Below are 23,945 nucleotides of genomic sequence, written 5' to 3'. Positions count from 1 at the left end.
ATGGCAAGAACTTTCTGGCTTTTCTTCTTTTCTCCTCCATTTCTCTGTCCCAATATATGTCTTTATGGCCCAAATTTTATTTTCTAAGGTTAGAATAAATACAAGCCTAGTAGTTTCCTTAAAAAAAAAACACTATTTTTTTTTATCAGATTTTCTAGTTGTGAATTGAAAATCTATCTAATCCAGATGGTGCTATGACTCAGTGCTCTAATAGTGTCTTTAACTGACGTTCTGGTCCAGCATTTCTGGACCTTTTTATATGGTGGAAGTACTTACATGAATTAATGGTCTTGATTTTCCAGCTGTACACTCTAATTTTTATTCATAGAGAGTTGATAGCTGTGGGATCAGAGTTAAAATCTTCAAGATTGTTACAGATTGTGTTAGTACTTAGGGTTTTAGAAAGGAAAAATTCTTTTTTTTTTTTTTTCAGTAAAAGTGGGAGTGAGAACCACTGTGTTACATAGTACTGAGTTCTTATTAAACTCAGGCAAATAAAAATATTGCAATGAAAATAAGAATATTCACTGAGAATTTTCAGATTTTGGAGGGGTCAAGTGGGGAGAAAAAGATAAGTGTTTCATTTGTGCTTACAAAGATATATCAATAATTTACCAGATTGCTGTAAGTCATAGATGGCTTAAAGAGAAAAGGTTTCCTAATATCTGGAAAATAAAATATTAAAGAACCAGTACTGTTTCAAATAAAAAGTCATAAAATTATCATCCTTAAATTCAGTCTCATTAAGTCTTATGAATTTTTCAGATTTCGGCAAATCCTTACCCAGTTCAAAGGTATGATGTTAAAATTTGTCAGAAACCTGTTTTTAGCATATCAGAGTCCTCTCCATGAATCTCTGAAGATGAAATATATTTGCAAAAAACTATGAGTAACACAATGACTCTGTAAATGACAGGCTTAAAATGACATGGTTAGAGATCTCTGATTGCATTGCAGTTGACAAAGAAATTTGCTTTTCTCTGAAACACAGCATTTTCAGATAACAAGTAGAATTACAACTGAAAACATTATATCAAGAGATTGTAGAATATTAGAAATTTTATATAATTTCTGGAACATTCATTTTTAACAATATATTCATACAAATACAATATTCATTCATTCATTCATTCATTTATTTATTTTAGAGAGAGAGGAAAAGAGGGAGAAAGGGAGAGAAACATTGATGTGCTCGAGAAACACTGATGGGTAGCCTCTGGCGTGCCCCCTGCTGGGGACCTGTTCTTCAACCCAGGCATGTGCCCCGATTGGGAATTGAACTGGGTACCCTTTGGTTTGCAGGCTGGCACTTGATCCACTGAGCCACACCAGCCAGGGCTAATTATTTATTTGACAAAAATTTCCATGTAATTTTAGCATATCAAATAGGCCTAATTAATTTAATTTCCCCTTTTAAGGGGAAATAAAGACAGAGATGTCCTTTAAAATTTTTCAGAAATGTTTTAAAAAATATTTTTATTTGTTGATTTTAGAGAAGGGGAGAAGGTGGGGGGAACATGATTGGTTGTTGCACCCATTTATGTGCTTCTTGCATGTGCTGTGATGAGGGAGTGAACCCAAAGTATCCGGATGACGCTCTAACTGACTGAGCTACCTGGCCAGGGCCAGGGATCTTTCTGAAAAATTTCAAAGTTATTTTCAGGCTAAAAACACAATTTAATTTTTTCATGGGAAGTTTGTCAACTATATCAGAAGTTTTAAAACACTTGGTCAGATAGGATTGTAGGTCACTCACGGTGAATACTTAGTTCTTAATCGTGGTGACAAAGACTTCACAGGCAATCACAGAAAGTTAAATAGTTATAAGTAAAATCTAGCTTTTTAAATATTAAGACAACTTGGTTGACCAGAGTAATCAAAGACCTGATGATATATAGAGCACAGGATATCATTTTAATAATACACAGAATCTTTACTTTCTCTTTGTGATGTCTTATTTAAGAGCAAACCAAAAGGTAACTCAGCTTCTCTGCTGGACTCTCCCTGAAAAGGATGACCATTCAGCTCTTGGCTGCTCACCACAAGTCACCTGACCCAGCTCCAGTACTTCCCCTTGCTCCAAATGAGGACTGTAGCCCCAGACAGGGCTGTAAACACCATCAGTATGCTGAGAACTCCCCAAAGTTACCTTTCACAAAGTTGGACTATGCTTTCCCCAGACCCACTTCTCCTGCAGTCTTTCCTTTCTTTCTCAGTAAATGACAGCTCTTTTTTTTTTTGTCTTTCAATGTCTGAAGCCAAAGGCCTTAGTCACTTTTGACTCTTCCTTCTTTCTCATGGCATGTGAGGCTGCACTTTCAAAACAGTCAGAATTGGGTCATTTCTCACTACTTCCTTCGTCCCTGCTCTGGCCTGAGCTGCTGTCACCTCCCATCCAATCTCTGCTCAGGCTCCCAACCAGTCTCCCTGCTTCCTCGGCACCCAGAGGCACCCTGTTCTTCATGGTAGGTCAGATGATTTCTTCCCTGTCAGCACAGCTCTCATGGCGGTCTGGGGGCCCTTTGGCATCTGGCCCCCTCTTCCCGTAGGCTCTCGGACCTCATCTCCTTTCTCTGTCCCCTGTCCTCCCCGGGCTCCGCTGCAACCCCCTCCTCCTAGGTGTCCATGCGCGCCCCTCTCTCACTGTCTGCTCCTGACATGCGAGATGCCTTTGCCTAACCACCCTACAGAGCAGCGGCCCTCTCTCTCCTCCACTGGTCTTCATCCTCCTTAGCCTGCCTTGTTAGCGCGCCTTTCCTCAGGATGCTTAGCTGTTTGTTCACGGTCTGTTCACCTCTCATGTTTGGGTCACGGCTGTGACTTGTTCCCTGGAAGAGTGCCTGGTGCGAAGGCTGTGCTCAGTGTTTGGGGAGTAAGTGAATAGCTGAATCCTGGTTCCTATGTGCTTAATATGCGCTTGCTTTTCTGCGGACCAGGATTCCGAACGTGGGGTTGCAGAGTGTGTGTGTGTTTTAAATACTGCCAGGCTGCTTCAGTGGACTCTGGGTATTGCAATCTTTTACCCGTCCGTGAAACTGTGGGATGGAAATTGGCAGGGCTCCGGTCTAATCTGGATTGCAAGTTAAGGAGAACATATTGTCAGTATGTAGTAACCATCTGCATTTCCTCTTTTTTGGCTTCTCTGTACACATTTCTTTGCCCAGTTTTCTGTTACTTTATTTTTTAGTTTTTAGGAGCTCATTGTGTATTTTGTTACGTTTTTTTCCTGAATATTGTTTTCCTTTTGATATTTTAATTGTTTAATCACAGAAATGTTAAAGCTTCAGAATTAATGTGCAGGAATAAATCTTTAAGAATTGATAGGGAAATTTTGAAAAGTAAAGATAGTGAGGGTCTTACCAGATATTTAAAGCAGTAAGTTCTCAGGCATTCGTGTACATAAAAATCACATGGATGCCATTTCAAAGTGAGCCTGCCACTTGAGTTTTCAATCTGTAGGCATTGGGGAAGTGAGGGAAGGGGTAAGACACGTTTGAGGGATCATCATTGTAAAGATCCTCTAGTATAATTCTGATGCGGTTGCTTCATGGGCCGCAATTGAGAAATACTGCTCCAGATCTGCTACAGTTGGAATAGTGTGGTATTAGCACAGCAGTGGACAGATAGATCCAAGAAACAAATAGCATCCAGAACGCAGATCCAAATGTGAGTGAGAACTTATTGAAGGTGACATTTTGGTTGAGAAAACGGAGGCGTATTTAATAAATGGTTTCAGGCAGTTCCTTTGAAAGACGAACTTATACTACGTAGATAAATGAAGTCTGTTGGTTAAAGATCTAAATGGAAAAAATATGCAAAGCATATGAAAAATGTAGGTGACCATTAGTGTAGCTTGGGATGGAGGAGGCCTTCTTCACTATGGGAACTAGAAGCTGCGAGGGAGAAGAGGAACAGATTTAATTGTCCGACTTTATCTTCTTAAAGGTGATACTCATTCTAAGGTGTGGCAACATCATAAAGTGCCTATGACCGGTTTCCTCCTCCTCTAGATTTTCCACACCCACTCTAGCAAGTAGGATGCAAAGATTTATTTTAGTCTATCTAAGACATTTTAGATGCACAAATGTCTTATGTGCATATGGCTGGTGCATCTAGGCTGCATCTGATGCCACTGAACACTTACTCCTTGACTCTCCTCTCCTGTGGCTTTTGTGACACTGTCCTCTCCAGGTTCTTACTGTATTGTCTTTTCAGTGGGATTTGCCTCCTTTCAGTCTTGGCAGGGATTTCCCTTTAAAGTCTTCTCTTTTTTTATTTTAAAGATTTTATTTATTTTAAAGATTGTATTTATTTATTTTTAGAGAGAGTGGAAGGGAGGGAGAAAGTGAGGGAGAGAAACATCAGTGTGTGGTTGCCTCTCGAGTGCCCCCTACTGGGGACCTAACCCGCAACCCAGGCATGTGCCCTGACTGGTAATCCAACTTGCGACCCTTTGGTTTACAGGCTGGCGCTCAAGCCACTGAGCCACACCAGCCAGGGCGTGTGTGTATATGTGTGTGTGTGTGTGTGTGTGTGTGTGTGTGTGTTTTAATCAGTGTGCTAAGACTATTCATATTTATTTATCTTTTATTCCTCACCCAACCTTTACTGGCGATCGAACCTCAACCTAAGTGTGTACCTTGACCAGGATCGAACCCACAACGTTTTGGTGTATGAATCTATGCTCCAGCCAACTGAACCATCTAACCAGGGCCCCTTTAACATTTTCTGCCCTTGATCTTGGAGATGTCCTGAAGGTTCTCACTGGGCACTCTCATTTTCCACCTCATTATGACTCCAGTACGTCTGCTCTTCTAGCTCTGAACTTTAAATTTCAAACTTTATGTATTTGAATGACTCACTGGCATCTTAAACCCATTATTTTCAAGAGTTATATTCATCTCCTTTCTACCAACCATCCAACTACTGACCAAACATTCTGTCTTGGTTGAAAGCACCACAGTATTTTCCTGTCTTTCACTGCCACTGCGGTCATTTGTGACTGGATTCCATTCAGGACTCAGATGCATACAGAAGGCCGTCACTGTCTTACACAGGAATGTTCCAGCTGTTGGGAAGGGCTGGAGGAGCAGCTGCTGCCGGTGCCCCGCTCTGGGCCATCAGGCACCGGGAGTCCCAGCTGCTGGCTCCATGCCTCACCGCCACCCCAGCCTGCTAACTGATGTAGGAGTGAAAGGTTATTTCACTTTTTTAAAAATCGAATTTCCTTGCCTCCAGTTTCTGCTGCCTTCAGGTTAGTTTTCCTCCCTGTACACTTATTTTCTAAAACTATGCATCTGTGTACGTTAGAATACAAATTAAGTTCCTTCCCCAGCCTCAAAGCCACAGCAATTGGACCTTTTCAGTTTGGGGCCTTAAACACCTGCCCTCATCTCCTCACCCCCACCCTGCTCTGCTGGGGTGGCTGAGGACTTCCGGAGCCCCTGCTGCTTCTGGTCTGGTTCAGACCGTGTGGTGCCAGTTACTCAAAATCTCTGTTCTTCTCTCCTCCTCCCCCTCAGCCTTGAAGATCCTAAGTTGCTCTTGGGTCTAAGAAGACTCAGAAAACTGTAGAACTAGCCTCCACCTTTCACTATACTCTTCCTCAAGTGCTGTTGACTCTCAGTGATCAGTACCTAGTTGGATTAGTTTTATAGTTTTAGCTCTTGTCCACTTGGAGTTAATTTTTTTGTGCGGTATAAGAAAGGGGTCTGTTTTTGTTGTTTTACGTCTGGATATCCAGTTGTTCCAGTACCATCTGTTGGACGTGCGAAGACTGTTCTTTCACTGGTGGATTCTCGTGTCGCGTTGCCACGGGCCCGGTGTCTGTGGTGCGAGGGCTTGCTCCCGGCCCTAGGCTCTGTGGCCCTGGCCTGCAGGAGTGCGGCCTGTTCTCACGCCCGTGCCAGGCTGTCCCGATCGCTGCTGCTTTACAGTGAGTTTGGGATTCAGCTTTGCTGGTTTTCAAGGTTACATTTTAGCTGTTTAGCTACTTGGAACTGTCATACGAACTTTAGAATTAGCTTACAGATTTCTGTACAAAGGCCAGCAATTTTGGTAGGAATTGTGTTGAATTTGTATATCAATTTGGGGAATGTTGCCATTTTAACAGTATTGTCTTACATGCCATAAATAGGATGCTTTTCTGTTTATTTACATCTTAGTATCTTTAAACAATTTTTTGTGGTTTTCACAATACAAATTTTGTACTTCTTACTATAGCTAATCTTAAGTGTGGTAAATATTCTTTTCCTAACTTCATATTCTGAATATCCATTGCTAGTGCATAGAAATACAATATATTTTTGCACGTTCACCTTACATCCTGCAACCTTTGTTGAATTCTTGGTTGTATTAGTTTTTTAGTGGGTTACTTAGGATTTTCTTTTTTTTAGGGGCATTTTAAAACCTTTTTTATTATGAAGAAAACAATACAAAAAAGTAGAGAGAATAACATGATGAATTTCTACATACTTGCTTCTGAGGTTTAACAATTATTAATATTTTGCCATATTTGATTTACCTGTTTTAACTGAAGTGCCATGATATAAAATGATAGACATCATGGTGCTTTACCCTGAAGTAGCTCAGTGTGCGTGTCTGCTCTGCCATCTTGACCGGAGGGCCCCCTGGGGTTTTCTGTATGTATAATCGTACCATCTACAGGTAAAGATACGTTTTTGTGAGACGTCATTCTCCTGGGCCATTAAGGTGCGTCTGTTCTTGCAGCTCCGACTTCCCGGAGGTGGCAGGCCCTTTGTTTTCATTGTGCCCTCTTCCTCTGCAGGAACCTTCAGGGGCTCCCCATGCCCTTCATGGCAGAAGCCCAGATTCTCTGGACTCGTTGTCCAGAGCACTACTCCATACACCGTCAGAAAGCAGCCTGGTGGGGAACAGAGCCCTGGGATCCGCTGGGGGTCTTGGCTTCTCACCAGCTGTGCGTGGGCAGATTTGCAGGTGTTTTTATCTTGTGAGACTGCAGAGCTGGACTTTTAATTTTTTAAAGCGTTATTTTCTTTAGTTCTTTGAACATATTATAATAGCCACTCTGATGTTTTGTCTGTTAAATTTGACGTTTGGGCCCTCTGAAGGATGATTTCTATTGCCTTTTTTCCCCATGTAGAAATGGGTCAGGCGTTCCTGCTTATTTGCCTGTCTTGTGATTTTTTGGTTTAAGCTGGATATTTTGGTGTTTTATAGCAATTTGGAATTCTGATTCTGAATTCTGATTCTTTCCTTCTCTTTTCCACAGCCTCTTGCCTTACTGGTGTTCTCTTGCTCATTTGTTTAGTAATTGTTGGCCGGCCTATTGCCGTGAAGTTTATCTTTTTCTGCAGCGTGCATCCTCTGTTGCTCTGCGGAGGGCACAGCCTAGTCTGCGTGCTGCGCACAGTGGGATTGTCCCCCTCTCCCAGTGACTGTGTAGGCTTCATGAGGGAGAGGACTCAGCCTTCTGTTCACTGTTAAAATTCCTTGTGCTTCCAATTGTATCTGACACACAGTAGACTTTCAGAAAATCTGATGAATGCGGAGTGTATAAGATGACCAAAGTTTACTGCCTTCTTGCTTCCTAGTTTAGAGGCTTAAATTGACGAATATCTAGAACCACTATGGGAAGTGCATTTCACATTTGCTTACTCCAGTTGGCTTGTTGCTGCCTAGGGAGGGAGTGGGGCTCACTGGGAAAGAGCACAGAGATGAGCAGTAGCCTGTCCGGGCCCGGGAGAGGAGAGTGTGGTGGATATGCCAGGTGCTGCCATCCTCAATGTAAGGAGACTGAAGAACGGGAAATGGGCACATTTTTGGTCTCCATTCTTTAGTAGGTCTTCTGGCTTGTTCCCTCCTCACCTCTGGGAAGTGTTTGTGGGTACTTTGGGTTAGTTTGGAGAAGCTACCTGTTCACAGAATGACGTGGGAACTTTTTTGTGGCAGCTCCATTGCTAGTAGGTAGGGCACAGACGAGTCTCTTAGGAATGTCAGGCATGGACAGACCGCACTGGGGCCAGTGTACTAGCTGCCGCTTGATGGAAAAAAAGAAACTTCGTTTGCCTTCCTAATAAGATTTTTTCTTTAAAATTATTTAAAGATGATTTTGAACTAATATCTTTCTTTCTCTTCCTTCTAGATTCTTATGGAAATCTGTTAGTCCTACTTTTTGAGCACTTATGAATAACCACGTATCTTCGGCACCATCTACCATGAAGCTAAAACAGACCATCAACCCCATTCTTTTATATTTCATACGCTTTATAGTATTACTTTATACTATTATAACATACATTCCATATTATTTTTTGTCTGAGTCGAGGCAAGAAAAATCAAACCAAATTAAAGCAAAGCCCATAAATTCAAAACCCGGATCTGCATACAGATCTGTTAACAGTCTGAATGGCTTGGCCTCGGTGTTGTACCCTGGATGTGACACACTCGATAAGGTTTTTATGTATGCAAAAAACAAATTTAAGGACAAAAGACTCTTGGGAACCCGTGAAGTTTTAAATGAGGAAGATGAAGTACAACCAAATGGAAAAATCTTTAAAAAGGTAAGGCGACGATGATCCAGTGCCTCTGAATTGTCTCTGTATGAAATGTACTTCTGGGAGTGGCGGCAGGGGACCGGCCTGGCCTGCTCCTGTTGGGCTGTGCTGACGTGGCAGGGGGAGCAGCGTGGGAAGGGATACCCTGTGTGTTCTTACCTCCTTCGTACTCTCCGGCACTGTGTGTATTGTCCTGCGTTTTCACAGAGACGTTGAGAACACCCCCTGGAGGGGGCACTTGTGAATCTGCGTGCCTCCCAGGGCTTGTTCTGGAACATCTAGGGCAGTTGTGGGTGTAGAACCCAGAACTCCTGGTAGTTCCAAAAGCACCTGTGTGTGTTTGAGATTGCTCTGGCTTTTAGGGTGAGTAGGAACCACTGTTTCTGATTGTACTGGAGCCTCCGTTGGAACTCACAATGTCTTGGTTCCTTGGTTGTGGCAGTTGCATGGGTTTTAAGAATGTCTTTTCACAGAAGAACCTGCCCTTGTTGATTTGAAAGGGGGTCAGACATCCCCCGGGGCAGTGCGACACAGTGGGTGAGAGCCTGGGCTCCATGGCCAGACTGCGTGTGGATTTGCATCTCAGCTGGTTTACTTACTAGCTGTGTGACATAGTTAACAATTTGCCTCAGTTTTTTTACCTGTAACATGGGGATCACGATCATTGCTGATGTTTATTAGCACTTCTTCGAGCCAGGCTGTTGTAAGAGCTTTGCATATATCAACTTAGTTAAGATGGACAATAGCTGAATGAGTTAGTGGTACCATCCTTACTTTATAGATGACCACAGGGAGGCACAGGTAGGTCGGGTAACCTACCCAAGGACGTTATAGCTACAGGTGGCAAAGCTGAAAGTGGAGCCCAGGCTGTCTCCCTCCTTCCCCTTTAAACTAATCCCCGCTCTCACAGTCGTGGAGAGGATTAAGTGAATGTGTCACACACACACGCACACACACAGTACAGTTTGTGGCGTCTAGTGTAAAGGCTGTAATGTTTATTACTATAGCTGGGATTTGGAAAAAGTATGAGTGAATACAGACTAACATGAGGGGGTGCTGCAGCACTGTGAAGGGTAAGTATAGAAATGGCATGAAAATGCTGTTTTTGAACTTGGATACGTGACTTTGTTATAAGCAGTTCCTGAGGTCCCTGTAGGTAAAAATTGAAGATAAACGTTTTTTAGAGGCAGTAAGGTGATCTGTAGTTGGTTGATGATTTGGTCAGGTTATAGGTTTAATATCTGTTTGGCCTAGTTACCTCGTACCCCTTTTTCCCGAACTACATCCTGACTCCAGCTGCTTTTTTTTAATTAGTCATGAAGGAGCTCTCAGGTCTTGGAGGAAAGTCCAAGTAGTCACACTAGGGAATAAAATACTCAGAGTTCTTCCTGTTACTGCAGGACCCAGGGGACGTTGTTTAACCTAATTCGTGGTCCTTTAATTTTGGCACTTACCATATGAATTCCATAGTCCTTCTGACCATAAGAGGTGACAAGCAAGTTGATGTCAGTAACTCCCAGAAATTGCAAACACTGGTTTAACTCGAGGCAGGCATCTGAGTATTCCTCAGCTTTAAACAGAGTGATCTTTTCCCTTGTTCTGCTGGGGCAGCCCTGGTTCATGCTCGTTGTTCTGACGCTGTCGGTTCCCCTGACGGTCTCAGAAGTGCTTTGGATCATTTTGTGGTCAATCCACTTTCAAGGCCTATTCCCTGTTTCTTTTACTGACTTAATTTTGACTCACTTGAATGAATTTTTTTCTACTAAATTAACCCAAGTTCTAGCTGGAGTTTATAGCACATTTCTAGAAATTGAAGTCATGTGGTTAAGCATGTTTGATTATTCTGTAGCCTATAGGTTATAGTTTGCAAAATGTATTTTATCATAACGATGCCTGGTTTTTGTCATATTTAGTTGCCACTTTTTATGGTATATCAGCCTTGATTCTGTCTCTGAGAGATCTGGAAGTTATAAATGCTATTTGAATTCAAAGATTGGGTCCTTTTATTTTAAATCTAAGCACGTTATAACAGAAGTCATATTAAGTAGGAAACTTATTCCACACATTATAGGCTTCTATGAAGCTAGCACCATTTTTTTAGTCATCAGTCAATACTCATAACAACAAAGTATTCTCCAAATTTGTAAAAAGGAGAAAAATATGGTGAATATGAAATTTCTTCATAGCTCAGGTATCAGTATCCTTAAGACAAACCAAAACCCCAGCGCTGTCCTAGTTGTTCGTAAACGTGGACAGACAGCACACCGGACACAGAGGAGTCCTCCCTGGCGTGGGTTTGCTTACGTCTGTGCGTGTGGCTCCTTCCGCCTGCTCCCGACCCGGTGCCTCTGTAGTCGTTGTTTATTCGATGAACAAGGATTTGAACTCAAGTAGAAAAGTTAAAAGGTGAGGGAAACTTTCTAGTTGGCAGTGTTTTCTGTCTGTACCACATTACCCTCAGGTCTGCCTACCTGCTGTTGACATTTGTCATCAGGTTCAGAAGTCAATATAAACGGATGTAGGAAGCATCACCATACTATACTAAAACACACTGTATTTTCCTTGTTTGAAATTAGGCTCACGAGACGAGATCAGGCCGGTTCAGGGTTATATGGCCATCGATGTGCATCATTAGAAAGTAAATGAACTTTCAGGGTTCGTGTGTACAAAATGAGGCAGGTATTTTCTGTCGGCCTTCCTTGGTGAGAAAGGGTGCAGTCACCGGTCCACTGAGGCTGGTGTCCGTTGGTCTGCGTGGCAGCCGTGGGCAGGTCTGCAGACTGGACCATGGTATGTGCCTCTGCTGGGTGTTAAACAGCTAGGCTTTTGTGCCCCTCTTGGTTTCTTATTTCCACCCATCGTGTTGCGGCAGTTACAGCCTCTGATCCGACAGGCTGATGGAGAGGGGACCATTCACAGCTGATGTAAGATGGGGGCGCCTAGGTGGTGTGGCTTCTCCCCGGGGTGCTTGCCAATGTGGAGCGCAGATGTGTTTCTGACAAAGTGTCTTCATAGTTTCCATATTTGAAGACAGTCCTTAATTGGGAAAGAAAGCTAATGATGTAGCAATATCTCAGAGTTTCCACCCTGTTGTGAGGGGCTGAGCTTTGGGAGTTAACCCTAGAATGTATCTGATATGGTTGAAGCAAAGTTACTCAAGCCTTTATTTCCAATTAATAACTCTGAAGCTTTCTGTCCATCTTATTTTACAAGTCTGTTTTGAGCTACCAAGGGAGGGAAAGCAGAAGAAAAAAGGCAGTGTGAGGATTCTTATCTTCCCACCTGTCTCCAGGGGGCACAGAAAAAAAGACAGGAGGCAGAGAAGCAGTGGCTGCAGCACTTGAGGCTCAGCAAGCTTTTTCGGGTCTATTGTCACATTATTTTAAGTGTCACCTGATTGCACTGAATTGCACCGTCCAGCGTCTGTTGAAATGAAGAGCAGGGAAGTGTTGGCTTCCAGAGCAGCTCTAAAGTACCTGTGCCCGAAATAGAACAGAGAGGCAAAGAATAAAATAACTTTACAGTGGAACAGAAAAAAGCACAAGGCTGGTTCAAACATTATGTTCTAACTGCCAGCAACACTGTACATTTTTTTCTTATATTTTATACACATTAGATAGGAGAAAACAGAAGCAGTTACGTAATCAGAGTGCTTAAAAAGAGGTTGCACCCTGACATTCCTTCTACATTGATCCAAAAGGGTAACAGAAATCCTTAATTCTTTGCTTTCTTTCCTCCTCTGAAATGCCTGCTTTTGTGTCCTGTCTTACTGCAGTGTCGTATATCCTGTTTGCATGTGTTTATAAGGTTTATGTTCTGACTTACTGGGACACTGACATCGTAATTAACGTATACAGTGGTTGGTCTCGTCGCTGGGGTTTGTGTGGTTATTACATCACTCTCCCCTGGGTCTCCCCAACCAGAACTCTGGGTTTGTCTTTCCCTCCTTGTTCCTCTCTGTCAGCCCCCTTTGCTAGAGGCTCCATCCGCACCCAGTGGCTCAGATCAGATAATCGGGAGTCTGGTTTTTTTCCCCTTACAGCCACCCCCTCCCCTCTTTTTAAAACAAGTCTTATGCTTCCACTCTTGCTCCCTATTCCAGCCTACATACACCAAGCAGCCGAAGAAGCCCTCTGTCACCACCAGGCCACTGTCCGCCACCCACTGACATCCCAGCTCCCTTCCCTAGTGCAGGTGGAGCAGTGTGATTTAGTCCTTAGTTCCTGGAATGAGTCTGCCCGGGTTGTAGTCTTAATACCTCACTTGTAATAGCTGTGTGATTTCACGAAGTTACACTTTTTCTGTGCCTTCATATTCTCGTATGTAAAACAGGCATAGTAACAGTGGCTGTCTCTTCGAGTTACCGTGCGAGTTGAGTAAGCTAGTTCTTGCAGCGCACTAACACACAGCAAATGCCAGTGCAGGCTCCCTGCCTTCATCGTTACCATCACCATGACAATTACCAACCATCCAGGTTTCTTGAATATTTGCACTTTCTGTGCCTCCCTTGCAATAATTTCAGTACAATGATCTTTATTTGCAGAGAGAAAGGTTATATGAAGCCAGCTGTATTTTGCTAAAGAAGGCAGCAAAGTGTATAATTTTGAACTATTTCTCAGGTTAGGCTCTTAGTCATTCAAAACTTGATCTTAATAGACTGTCTCATTCTTCAGGGTCCTGAATCGTCAAGTATTTGTGTGCTTTTATAGAATGTTCTATATGTTATCTTTATTTATTTTTATAGTTTTCTTTCGAGATAACAGACTCATTGTCAGTGTTATCAGATGTGTAATTTCACATGGTCTTGAACAAGGTAAACAAGTTTTTGTGTCCCAGGCAGTGACAGTCTGAGTGCTGACATCGGTGTGACACACGTGTGTGTCACACCTGTGGTGGAATAGAAATCCAGCCAGCTAACCGTGAGAGAGGAAAGCGGCTGCAGGGACCACCCCAGTGCGCCCCTTAGGTTTACAGACAAGGAAACCGCTCAGAGACTCCGCCCCCGCCATTCCTTTTCCTGACCCTCAGAAAACCCAGCGTACTGATGTCTCACGTGGGTTGCGGCTGAGAACATTTGAGAAGTCCTAGGCAGAGGAAGTGTGTGCGATTGAGTGGTGTCAGAACAAAAGTAGCTAAATGATCAGACGGACATGGTTTGTTTTTAAAGCATTTTTTGAAAAATGTGGCTGCTGGAGGAGAGAGCAGCCGCAGACTCCCTCCAGGCCCGGAGTGAACTGAAGTTGTGTTCGACCACACCACCCATTCCATGCACTCGGCAGATCATCGCCGAGCGCCTGCTCTGTGCTAGGTGCTACTGCGGGCACCGGGGACGGCGGTGAACCAGGCACTAGGCTGCTCCTCGTGCTTCTTATTTGTATGGGAGGAAGAGCGGCAGTTAATCATGCGTTTATAGATTTGCCGAGTAGCTGTGAAGAAACGAGGCCGACTGGAGATTGGATGTAGCCTCTCTGTAGGCCGGGGCTACGTGGAGGCCTGAATGATGAGGAGGGTCCAGGCAACGACCCTGGTGTGCAGTGGGACAGGGCAGTGCAGTGGCTTTAAAGCAGGGGGCGCCCAGCTGGCTGTGGCACTTGACGGGCAGAGCCTAAGGAGGCATTCAGACGGGGGAGAGCGGGCCTGCTCTAGGTCTGTGCCCTCGGTGCCTTTCTTGTCTCCTGCTAGTTTTGCCCTGGCCCATCCAGCTTGAAGGGCAGAAAGGACAACGTTGAACTCACAGGAAGTGAGTCGGGGCGGAGGGCTTGAGATGAGCACAGGGACACCTGCAGCGCTGGGTCCCCCAGGGCCTTGTGGGCTCGGGTGAGGTTTGTGCACTCCGTGCTGATGGACAGGGAACGCACCGCAGAGTGTTCAGCGGAGCGCTGAGTTCACATGTATGTATTTTTAAAGAAACCGCTTACAAATTTAGCAAGAATGGGTAGTAGGGGAGTAAGAATGAAAGCAGGCTGGCCAGTCACATTCATTAGTTCCGGGGGGAGATGGCCTAGGGTGGCCAGGCCTGGGGATGGAAGTTTGGGGTGCTCTTCAAGGCACAGTCCTTGTGACTTCCGCTTTTGTCAGGGACACCTCCGCCGTTGTGACACTGGAGGGACTCTGCCAAGGGTGTGGGTACAGGCGTGTGTAAGTTATTGAACTTGGTGGTAGGAAGTTAAGGGACTTTCTGTCTAATTTCTGATTTCCTGGTGAAGTGTGAAACACTATCATCATCTGAAAGTGGAGAAGGGAGGCGGAGGGTAGAGCATGTTGGAGCAGAGAGCAGGTTCCCAAATTGCATTTCAGAGGGTGAGAAACTGAATATGCCAGGAAGTGTGGCGGGGTTGCCAGGTGGTGGGGTCTGTGATTCTGGGTTTGAGGAGGTTGGTGTTCTTTAGCAGTGCCCAGGGGCACAGGACAGGGAGTAAATGAGTTTAACTTCAGGCTGGGCTCACCCTAGGGACAAAGTTAGGGTTAGAAACCTTTACAGAACAAGTCAGATAAAATTATGGGGGTCCTCTAACTGTACTATGCATGGGAAAGATCACTACTAGAAGATTCAGTGTTTTAAGGAATTGAGGTCAGATTTTGGTGATACTTGAATTAAACTCATGATTTGATTTGTTAGTCACAAGGTGGCACCATCACATGGCTTTACATATTTGGACAGAGTGTCTAATGCCTTTTTGAAGCATGCATATGCTCAGAAAACTATAGAGCCAGTCATTTAGATTCTAGAATCTAAGAGGAAGCTCATGCTTACCTTTGGAGTATAAAATTCTTAATAATTGTAAACCAGTGCCTGCACACTTCAGCCAAATTCTCATCTGTCTTCCCACCCTCACAGAGCTCCTTTTGAAGTCATTGGAGCTCCCCGTGCTGAGCATTTCGTGGGGGTGCAGAGCAAGGTGAGAGTTTGGGACCACTAAGTTAAATATAAGTATTTTAATAAGTACAGTGGCATTATACATCAAGTAAGTATTTCTTAAGTTTGTTACGAAGTAGAACACTAGAGGGCAGCATTTACCCTTTTTCCATTTTTATCTTAATCCAGGCTCTGGAAATCTCTTCAATGTTGCATACATTTTTGAAAATGAATATGGTTAGATAGTTTTAAGGCATGGAATATATACTGATGACAAAGCCATGTTTAGGAACTGCCCCTATTTTTTCAGTGAGAGGATCTTTTAATTCAGTTTGTATATAGTTGGGGACTCACAGTCTGATCTCAGGTGGAGAAAATTCCTAAAGATGAAAATATGTTAACCCACTTTAAAAGGAGATTATTAGTAATGTAGCGTTGATGTTACCTAAGCTTCTGATAAGCACAAATAGAATGTTGACATTCTAGCAGTGCCTGTGAGTATTTAAGGCTTTGACAGAAGGACTTAGAAATACATAACTGGTCCCCTCCCAGTCACAGAAATAGACTTGTTTGTTTGCTTTGCTTCTCCGGCATCAGATGGAGGAATTGAAATCGAACAGTTATAAACATTTCTGTTGGTCTGGGTCTGGCCAGTTCTCCGTTTGTGAATCATGTTTTACCATCTGATATTGAAATTCAGGAATTCATAAGTAAAAGGAAAGTAAAATTTTGTGTCAGTAATACTTGATACTAGGCTAAACTTTCAGCTAACATACAAATCCTTTAAGTAAATAAAAACTGTAAATGAATTATTAGCATATGACCCTTGGGCCAGAAAGGTCACCTTTTAGATCCTATCAAACCGTGAGTATTTTTTAAAACAAACAAAAAATCCCCAAACCCCTCAAAAAACTACAGTTGAAGATTTAGCATAAAATTTGAATTGTTGTAGAAGATACCACAAAATAGCTAATTTTCAAAATAGAATTTTCACTTGCAAGCCACTTTCTGGCTTTTTGTTAAAAATAGTTTAATTACTTGCAAACATAACTTCCTGATTTGTCAAAATTTGGAACACATCCTGGCTTTCTAGAAATTAGTGTTTTGGTTATACTGAAAGCTATTTGTATGTTTTTGTTTGCTCTATCAGGTTATTCTGGGACACTACAATTGGCTCTCCTATGAAGACGTCTTCGTTAGCGCTTTCAATTTTGGAAATGGCTTACAGATGCTGGGTCAGAAGCCGAAGACCAACATCGCCATCTTCTGTGAGACCAGGGCCGAGTGGATGATCGCCGCGCAGGCGTGCTTCATGTACAACTTCCAGCGTACGTGCGCTCGCTCCCCCGGCTCCCCCGGCTCCCCCCTGGCTGCCCCCAGCCCCCCTTTCTGGAGCAGTGACCCACGCTGCGGTGGAAGAGATGATGCTGACTTTTGTCACAGATACTTCCCTCTTACCAGATTGAAGCTCCCGGGGTATTTTTCACCTTGCATGCAGCCAGTGGAGGGCTTGTGGTAACTCAGAGGTACTGATCTGTTTTGGGAAAGGAGCCGGTGGAGGGAGAAGCGGGGCGGTCACTGTGGCGAGGGCGCTTCCTGCGTGCAGGGAGCCGTGCCTCCCGCTGCTGCCGTCTCCCAGGGTTTCCCCGCTGAAGGCGGTGCCATGTCGTTGTGCCACCTCTGTCAGGGGTAGCGGGGGCCTCTGGGACACGTCCAGTCCTCGGACCCAGGGCTCGGCTGAGCGGCGGCGAAGTTTCGTGTCGTCGCTGCGCGAGTGGTGTCCGTGGCGCTTCAGTCTGGGAGGCTTTAGTCCTGGAGGCGGCGCGGAGCGGTCTGGGTGCCCAAGTGTGATGCCAAGCACAGACAGTGTCTCATCCTTTAGAGGAAACAGAAAGGACACTGTTACCAGATTCCTTGCTGTAAATGCCTTCACTGTGTTTATTTTTAATTGGCATACCTTTTAATTTTCAAAGGTTTAGGTTTACAAAGTGTTTCTGAGAAGCTTTAAAATTATCTCAAAGCCTAACTCTTGAATTAGGCAGAAAGCCAAAAAAAAAAAAAAAACCCACCTATTTAATTTCAACGTTTCTAAGAATGTTTTTCTTTAGATTTTCTGCTTTAGAATAAGCAGTGTGACTCTTATTCATGGTATTTCTATAATGTGTAATATCTTAAATGTGATCTCCAATGTGTTATGTTATTGGTTTATGGGTTTTTTTTTCTATTTTAGTACCAAGCAGTTAACAACTAAGATTTAACATTTTAGAAGTTGTATATAATTGCTTCCAATATGACAGTCCCACAGAAACATCTGTAGGTGAAACAAAATGAAATTAAAATTTTTTTTATTTTAAAATATTGAGAATCTTGGGGAAAATTAGGGAAGGGTGAGTAGGCACAGTGTTAATTAGTATATTAAAGTAATTTGGGAAAACACAGCACAGTTAGATCATAAACTATGGATCTAATGACGTAGGATTCAGTAAGCTCTGTTATTATTCCTGCCCGCTGTCAAAGGCTTTGCTTACCTTTAGCACACCCATGTGAGTATTTGACTTGCCCTTCTTTCCCTACAGTCGTTACTTTGTACGCGACTCTAGGAGGTCCTGCAATTGTCCATGGATTGAATGAAACAGAGGTGACGAACATCATCACTAGTAAAGAACTCTTGCAAACAAAGTTGAAGGTGAGGACTGGAGGTTTTTTTCTTAAACTGTTCCATACTTTAGAATTTTCAGTGTCATGAGCTCTGTTATTGATCCTTAGTTCTTTTACTATCTTTAACATCCTTGATGTCTTTGTAAACTTATGGGACTATCATAATTTTATTCCTTTAGAAAAGAGAAAGTAGATCTCATATATATATATATATATATATATATATGTATAACTAGTGCAGGGAGTCAACAGATTAATTGTTAATAGGCCCATATCTAAGGTTGAAGGGATTATAACTTTATTGTGCTCAACCATTTTCTAGTTTATTTTTAATAAGAAATTTTGTAATTTTGACAGGTTATTCTTAAACTAGTAACTTTATTTCTGAAGCATCGAGTCTTTATGAGTTTTCAGGATTTTTTTTAAATGGGAAAAAGACTTCATTACAGGGAAAATGGGTTTCTTTAATTTCTAGACATCTCCCTGTGAAAACAGTAATTTCTGATGTTTTCTTTTTTTGAAACACACAAATCTGTGAGTGCATTCTGTCCCCTTCCCCTCCTGTGTCTTTATTAGCCCCACACTCCCTGAGGGGGCTTGGCTTCCCTGCAGTTCAGGCAGCCTGTGCTTACGTGCCTGTTCGTGAGAAAGGAACTCGGTCGATTAAGGCTTTACCGAAGGGCAGGGATACCAGCAGTGAATCTAATCTGTGAAACTGTCATTTACGTTTCAGACCAGTATTTCTCTCTCTGAAAAAGTGGTACGCACGCCTGTGTGCTCCTTTGCCCCTTTTGTGAGGCAAGAAACTAGGAATTCCCCGAATACGGTGAACTGCTTTTCTCGTGTCCCGGGCCGTTTGCTAAGCTGTGTCATGGAGAACAGCGACCGTGACGAGCCCTGTGTCTTTCCAGGATATCGTCTCTCTGGTCCCTCGCCTGCGGCACATCATCACGGTCGATGGCAAGCCGCCCACCTGGACCGAGTTCCCCAAGGGCGTCATCGTGCACACCATGGCTGCAGTGCAGGCGCTGGGAGCCAAGGCGAGCACGGGTAGGTGGCAGCGCCCGGGCCCTGTGTGTTCTGCAGTGACCCTGTTCTCCAGGGTCGTTTCTCCACCTTCGCTCTGGGAGGTTCTCAAGAGAGGTTTAGGAAACAGGCAGACATCAATGTATGAATGTTCTAACAGCAGAATTTGTTTGAAATTACTTGAAAACACGTTTTACTTTATACAGTTTTTCCGTTTCAAAAAAGGGTCAATTTTTCTGATAGTTTTGGATGGTTTAAAGTTAGTTTTATAAATAATGGCATGAAACTTGTCCTGTGAATTATCTGTGAGTATTAAAAGATAGCTGAACCTAGATCCCTCCTTTTTGCTCCCTGTTCCAACTGCACCTCTTCCGGGGGGTGCATCTTTGTACCACCCAGCGAGCGAGCGCACCTGGGCATGGTGACTGTAGAAGTTCCTCCTCTCACATCAGCGTCAGAAATTGTTAGTGAGCGCGCGTTTGGGGGCACCTCAGAGAGCTGCTGGGGTGCTGCGGTTGTGTCTCCTTTCTAGTTGGAAGTTAGTGATTAGTTCATTGTAAGCATTGGCTTGGCTCTGGAGTGGGGTTGTGCTGGCAGTCGTTCTGGGTAGATGGAGTTTTAGGTGCTGCTGGGACATCAGAGGTGGATGTCTAGTGGGCAGTGGCCTGTCTGGACAAGTCCAGTGCTCTGGACTTACGTTTGGAGTTGAGATTTAGAAGCCAGAAGAAGTTTTCTTTTTTCTCTTTTTCCCACCAAGGTTGTAGAACCTCCCACTTTTCTTTGAGGCTTATACCCACAGCCCTCAGGGGTGACAGCATCTGCTTGCTGTCAGCACCTCTCTTTAAACTGCTGCGACAGACAGCTTAGGGCCTGGCAGTTAGGTTTTCATTTCAGCTGTGGAGTGGGCGAGGTCACCCACGGAGAACGGTGCATTTGGATGCACCCCAGGCTGGGCGGAGGGGAGGGAAGGAACCGTGTGTCGGTGAGGCAGGACCAGGTGCGCTGGAGGAGTCAGATGACACGGGGATTGCAGGTCCGTCTGCCTCGGCACATCTCACTGCCGAGACAGCCGTTTCCGAGAAGTGGGGGGGGGGATGGAGGAGTGAGTGCACGTTAGGAAGGGAGGGCCTGAAGGAGGACCGCTGTGAGGAAGTGTGTCTGGGCAGGTGGGAGAGAACGGGCTCACCGGGGAACGTGTCTCACGTCTGCCCCCACTCATTTAAGAAGTCCGCAGGTGGGTAGATCCGGTTGCTGGCATAGCTCTTTGTCTTGTCTTCATGCCTCTTTTCTTCCCTCCCGTAAGTTACGTAGCCATCATAGCCAAAGCGATCCTGCCCAGGATGACGACGATTCCCTGTAGAAAACAGCGTTGCTTTCCACCGCCAAGCACAGTCCTAAGCCCTTGGCGTGGCCCTGGAGGCTCTGCGTGATGTGGGCCCGGACGCCGCTCCACCCTCGTCTCCTGCCCCCTCCCCCTTGCTCACTCGTCCCTCCGCACTTCCCGCTGCTCCTCACGCTGCCGGGCACATTCATCCTCGGGGCCTTGGCACGTGCCTGTTTTCTGCTTGAAATAGTCTCCCCGTCTCAGGGTTTTCCTGGCTCCCTTCCACGCTGTCTTCAGATCTTTACTGAAACATTAACTCCGCAGAAAGGCCTCTCCCGATGTTTCCATCTACATAGCTTCTGCTGTATCATCTTCGCACCTTGTCTTGCTTTATTTTTCTTCAGAGCTCTTACTGTACTATAGATTTATGTGTTTGTCCCAATGGACTGAATGTCCCTTATGTGCAGGGACTTGACCTGTCTGGTTGACCTCTGTGTGATTACAAGGAATAATTGTTGAATTGAGTTAATAAACAAGTGGTTATGAAAAAACTGGTGCTTTGGCTAAATTTCTCAGAAGCATGTGTTTTTTTTTCCCCTCCAATACAGAACACAAACCCGAGAGCACCCCAGCGCCCTCGGATGTTGCCGTCATCATGTACACAAGTGGGTCCACGGGGCTGCCCAAGGGGGTCATGATCTCCCACAGCAACATCATTGCCGGGATCACTGGCATGGCGGAGAGGATCCCACGCCTGGGGTAGGTCGTAGTGCAGGAATAGCAGCGCTTGCAACACTAGCCACGAATGGTTGGAATTAGTCCTGCAGAGTCTGTTTATCGTAGGCATTTCCTTTAAAAAAAAAAAGGACATTGAAATTAGAAAATAGTCATAGTCGTGAAGTTGTACAATATAGTTTATAGATATTGTTGACAGTTAACTTTTTTTACTTTAAAAGTGTAACTTTTAACTGTGGTCATTTTTTTATACCCAAATATGTTACAGTTCAGGTGGGCAAATCGCTTACTCAGTGCAGTCAGCGTTCACGGAGGTTGTGAAGACAGATTCCCGCAGTGGTGGGCGGGGGAGGGCGCACTGCCGCGGGAAGACCGGGGCGGGGGGGCGGGGGGGGGGGGCAGCTGGGCTGCGAGGGGCTGACTGCGAAGGGCTCGTTCCCAGAGATGGCGTCAGCTCGCTGACGACTGGTCGGGGCAGCGGCGGGGTATTTTTGGAGCCCTGTGCACAGAGGTTACACACACGTGCGCACACACTAGTTTCTGTGGAACTGAGTTTGGCAATGGGGAGGGAAATTTCTGTTAGGCATGCATCCTTTTCAGAAAAGAATTAAGAGCAACACTTTTCCTTCTTGTTTGCCTCAGTTGCCCTTCCCAGTTCGGAGAGGGGGCAGTTCTTGAAATTTTGAATGTATACTTTCAGACACACACCCATATACATTTTCTTATGTAAGGCATAATTTATTATATATAGTTTAATGTAGCTCTCAGCACAAGAATCTCTTCTGTAAAATTCCTGGAAGACTGGGGATTCTCTTTGAACTCTGTGTGGTAGCCCACTAGCACTAGGGAGCATTTTCTCCTGGGATTTCTTCTGTCCTTCTCAAGAAGAACCCTTTCATTTCCTTACCCGTATCTTTTATGTCTTCTGCCTCGCGCCTCGCTCCTGCAGCACTTAGAATTGATCAGTGAGTGCCCTCCAGTAGGACTGGACACAGCAACTTACCTACAGTGTCTGCCTCCTCGGCTTTAGGTTGAGCTGGACTTCTTTCCCCTGACACCCCCAGTGTCAGTCAGTCCCTCTGTCTCTGTGTCTGCCGCTCTCCTCTCACACACAGCACCGCCTCGGGCAGAGTCACAGGAGTGCCCCGAGGGTCCTTCCCGTGCCTTCTCGGGCTTGGTCCCGCTGCTGCCACGTGCTGCGGCAGAGAGCGCGCCTGACAGCTGCGTCTGCTCTTCCCCTGTCTTTCAGAGAGGACGACGTGTACATCGGGTACTTGCCTCTGGCGCACGTTTTAGAGTTGAGCGCTGAGCTCGTTTGCCTCTCTCACGGATGTCGCATCGGCTACTCTTCACCCCAGACGTTAGCAGATCAGGTAAATGAAACGGCTCGACCTGTGAGACTGAAAAACCGTCATCACTTTTAGCACATTTTCCCCATCAGTTTGTCAGTATGTTTTGAAGATGACAGTTAATTATCTTAAAATGATCACTTCCCTTTTAATTGCTTTATCGAAGTAAATTAAAATGATGAATTTATAATATGCTTTTCTTATCCCACTGAATTGTTAAAATAAGAATCACTTTATATAGATCACTTTTTGTCTCCATAGTCTTCAAAAATAAAGAAGGGAAGCAAGGGGGATACAACCGTGCTGAAGCCCACGCTGATGGCCGCGGTGCCGGTAAGCACTGACCGCCAGGTAACACTGCGCTCCCGGGGAGGGAGCGAGGGCCGCCCCGCCGCAGAGCGCCGTGCGAGTGGGAGGGACGCTGTGGCCACGGGGTTCCCGCAGGGTCAGTTTCTGCTGGGTTTCTGTGTTGCTTCATGCTCTATGGATTTATTCAGTATTGTTGTACCTTTTTTTTAGTTTTTAGTCTCTGTGTGTATTATATTCTCAACTGTTTCCTCTAAATAGCTTTTTGTTCAAATTATTTTTGTCCAGTTTGTTTGCTATTAGTAGAAACCTGAAGCTCAGCAAGAGGTAAGAGAGAGGGCTTAAGAGCAGCAGCAGCTTCTCAGCAGAGTGCAGTCACCTCCTGAGTCCTCAGGGCATGCCTGGCCTAGACACCAAAAAGGGGGAGGAGCAGTCAGTGCCACTTCGATGACCTGCGCATCCTCGTGTGACACCGGGTGTGGGGAGGGGCCCGGGAGCGAGAGCAGTGGGGATGAGCCGCAGGGGCTTTTGCTTTTTAGAGCAAGTCGTGTGTGGCTTCTGATTTTGTTTGAAAGTGTTGGGAGTTATGATCAGATATCATCTAAGCATAATTACATGGTTATTCCAAAACCAATGTAAATGACCAATAGTTTTAGAATTTCTCTTGGTATATAGTTTCCTTAGTAGTACCTTATTTTAAATTTTCAGTTCCTGTAAAGTTTATTATTTAAAGTTGTAGAGGAAAAACCATCTGAAGGCATCAGAGTATACTTCGTAGTAGCCACAGGCCAAGTGAGCAACCTGCAGTGCAATGGAAATTTTTCCCGGGCGCAGCACTAAGAGACAAACACCAACCAGAACAACCCCAAAGAATGTTGTACTCTGTAACCAAAAACCGTTTCATATAGTTGTTTGTTTATCGATTTAGTGAGTTTAGTTTTTAATTCAGAGTGAATATGGAAAGTAATATAAAAAATCTATATTGAAATGACATGTTACTGCCCCAGTGTTTTTATGTCATTTTTTTTTTTTTACTACTCATGTGCATCTGGATACATTTTTGCTATTAAAAATTTTTATAGAACCTTCGTTTTTAAACTCATTTTTGGCTGTATTTTAAAAATGTGTTCCTGATAAAATGTCTTTTAAAATGT

General features: G+C 44.4%; 1 protein-coding gene across 4 annotated transcripts in view; it reads left to right on the top strand.

The window, feature by feature from the left end:
* Window positions 1-23,945, top strand: part of ACSL3 (acyl-CoA synthetase long chain family member 3) — a 57,157-nt gene that overhangs the window by 21,186 nt on the left and 12,026 nt on the right. For all 4 annotated transcript variants that reach the window (XM_036022794.1, XM_036022796.1, XM_028510326.2 and 1 more), the window contains 7 exons: window positions 8,126-8,543; window positions 16,544-16,721; window positions 17,970-18,079; window positions 18,963-19,101; window positions 21,010-21,160; window positions 22,386-22,509; window positions 22,747-22,818. In XM_036022794.1, the coding sequence (XP_035878687.1) occupies window positions 8,166-8,543; window positions 16,544-16,721; window positions 17,970-18,079; window positions 18,963-19,101; window positions 21,010-21,160; window positions 22,386-22,509; window positions 22,747-22,818 (1,152 nt within the window). In that variant the 5' untranslated portion in view covers window positions 8,126-8,165. The remainder of the gene's footprint in view (window positions 1-8,125; window positions 8,544-16,543; window positions 16,722-17,969; window positions 18,080-18,962; window positions 19,102-21,009; window positions 21,161-22,385; window positions 22,510-22,746; window positions 22,819-23,945) is intronic.

Source organism: Phyllostomus discolor, chromosome 4, assembly GCF_004126475.2.
Source record: "Phyllostomus discolor isolate MPI-MPIP mPhyDis1 chromosome 4, mPhyDis1.pri.v3, whole genome shotgun sequence".
NCBI lineage: Eukaryota > Metazoa > Chordata > Mammalia > Chiroptera > Phyllostomidae > Phyllostomus > Phyllostomus discolor.
This window is presented reverse-complemented; position numbering and strand designations above follow the sequence as displayed.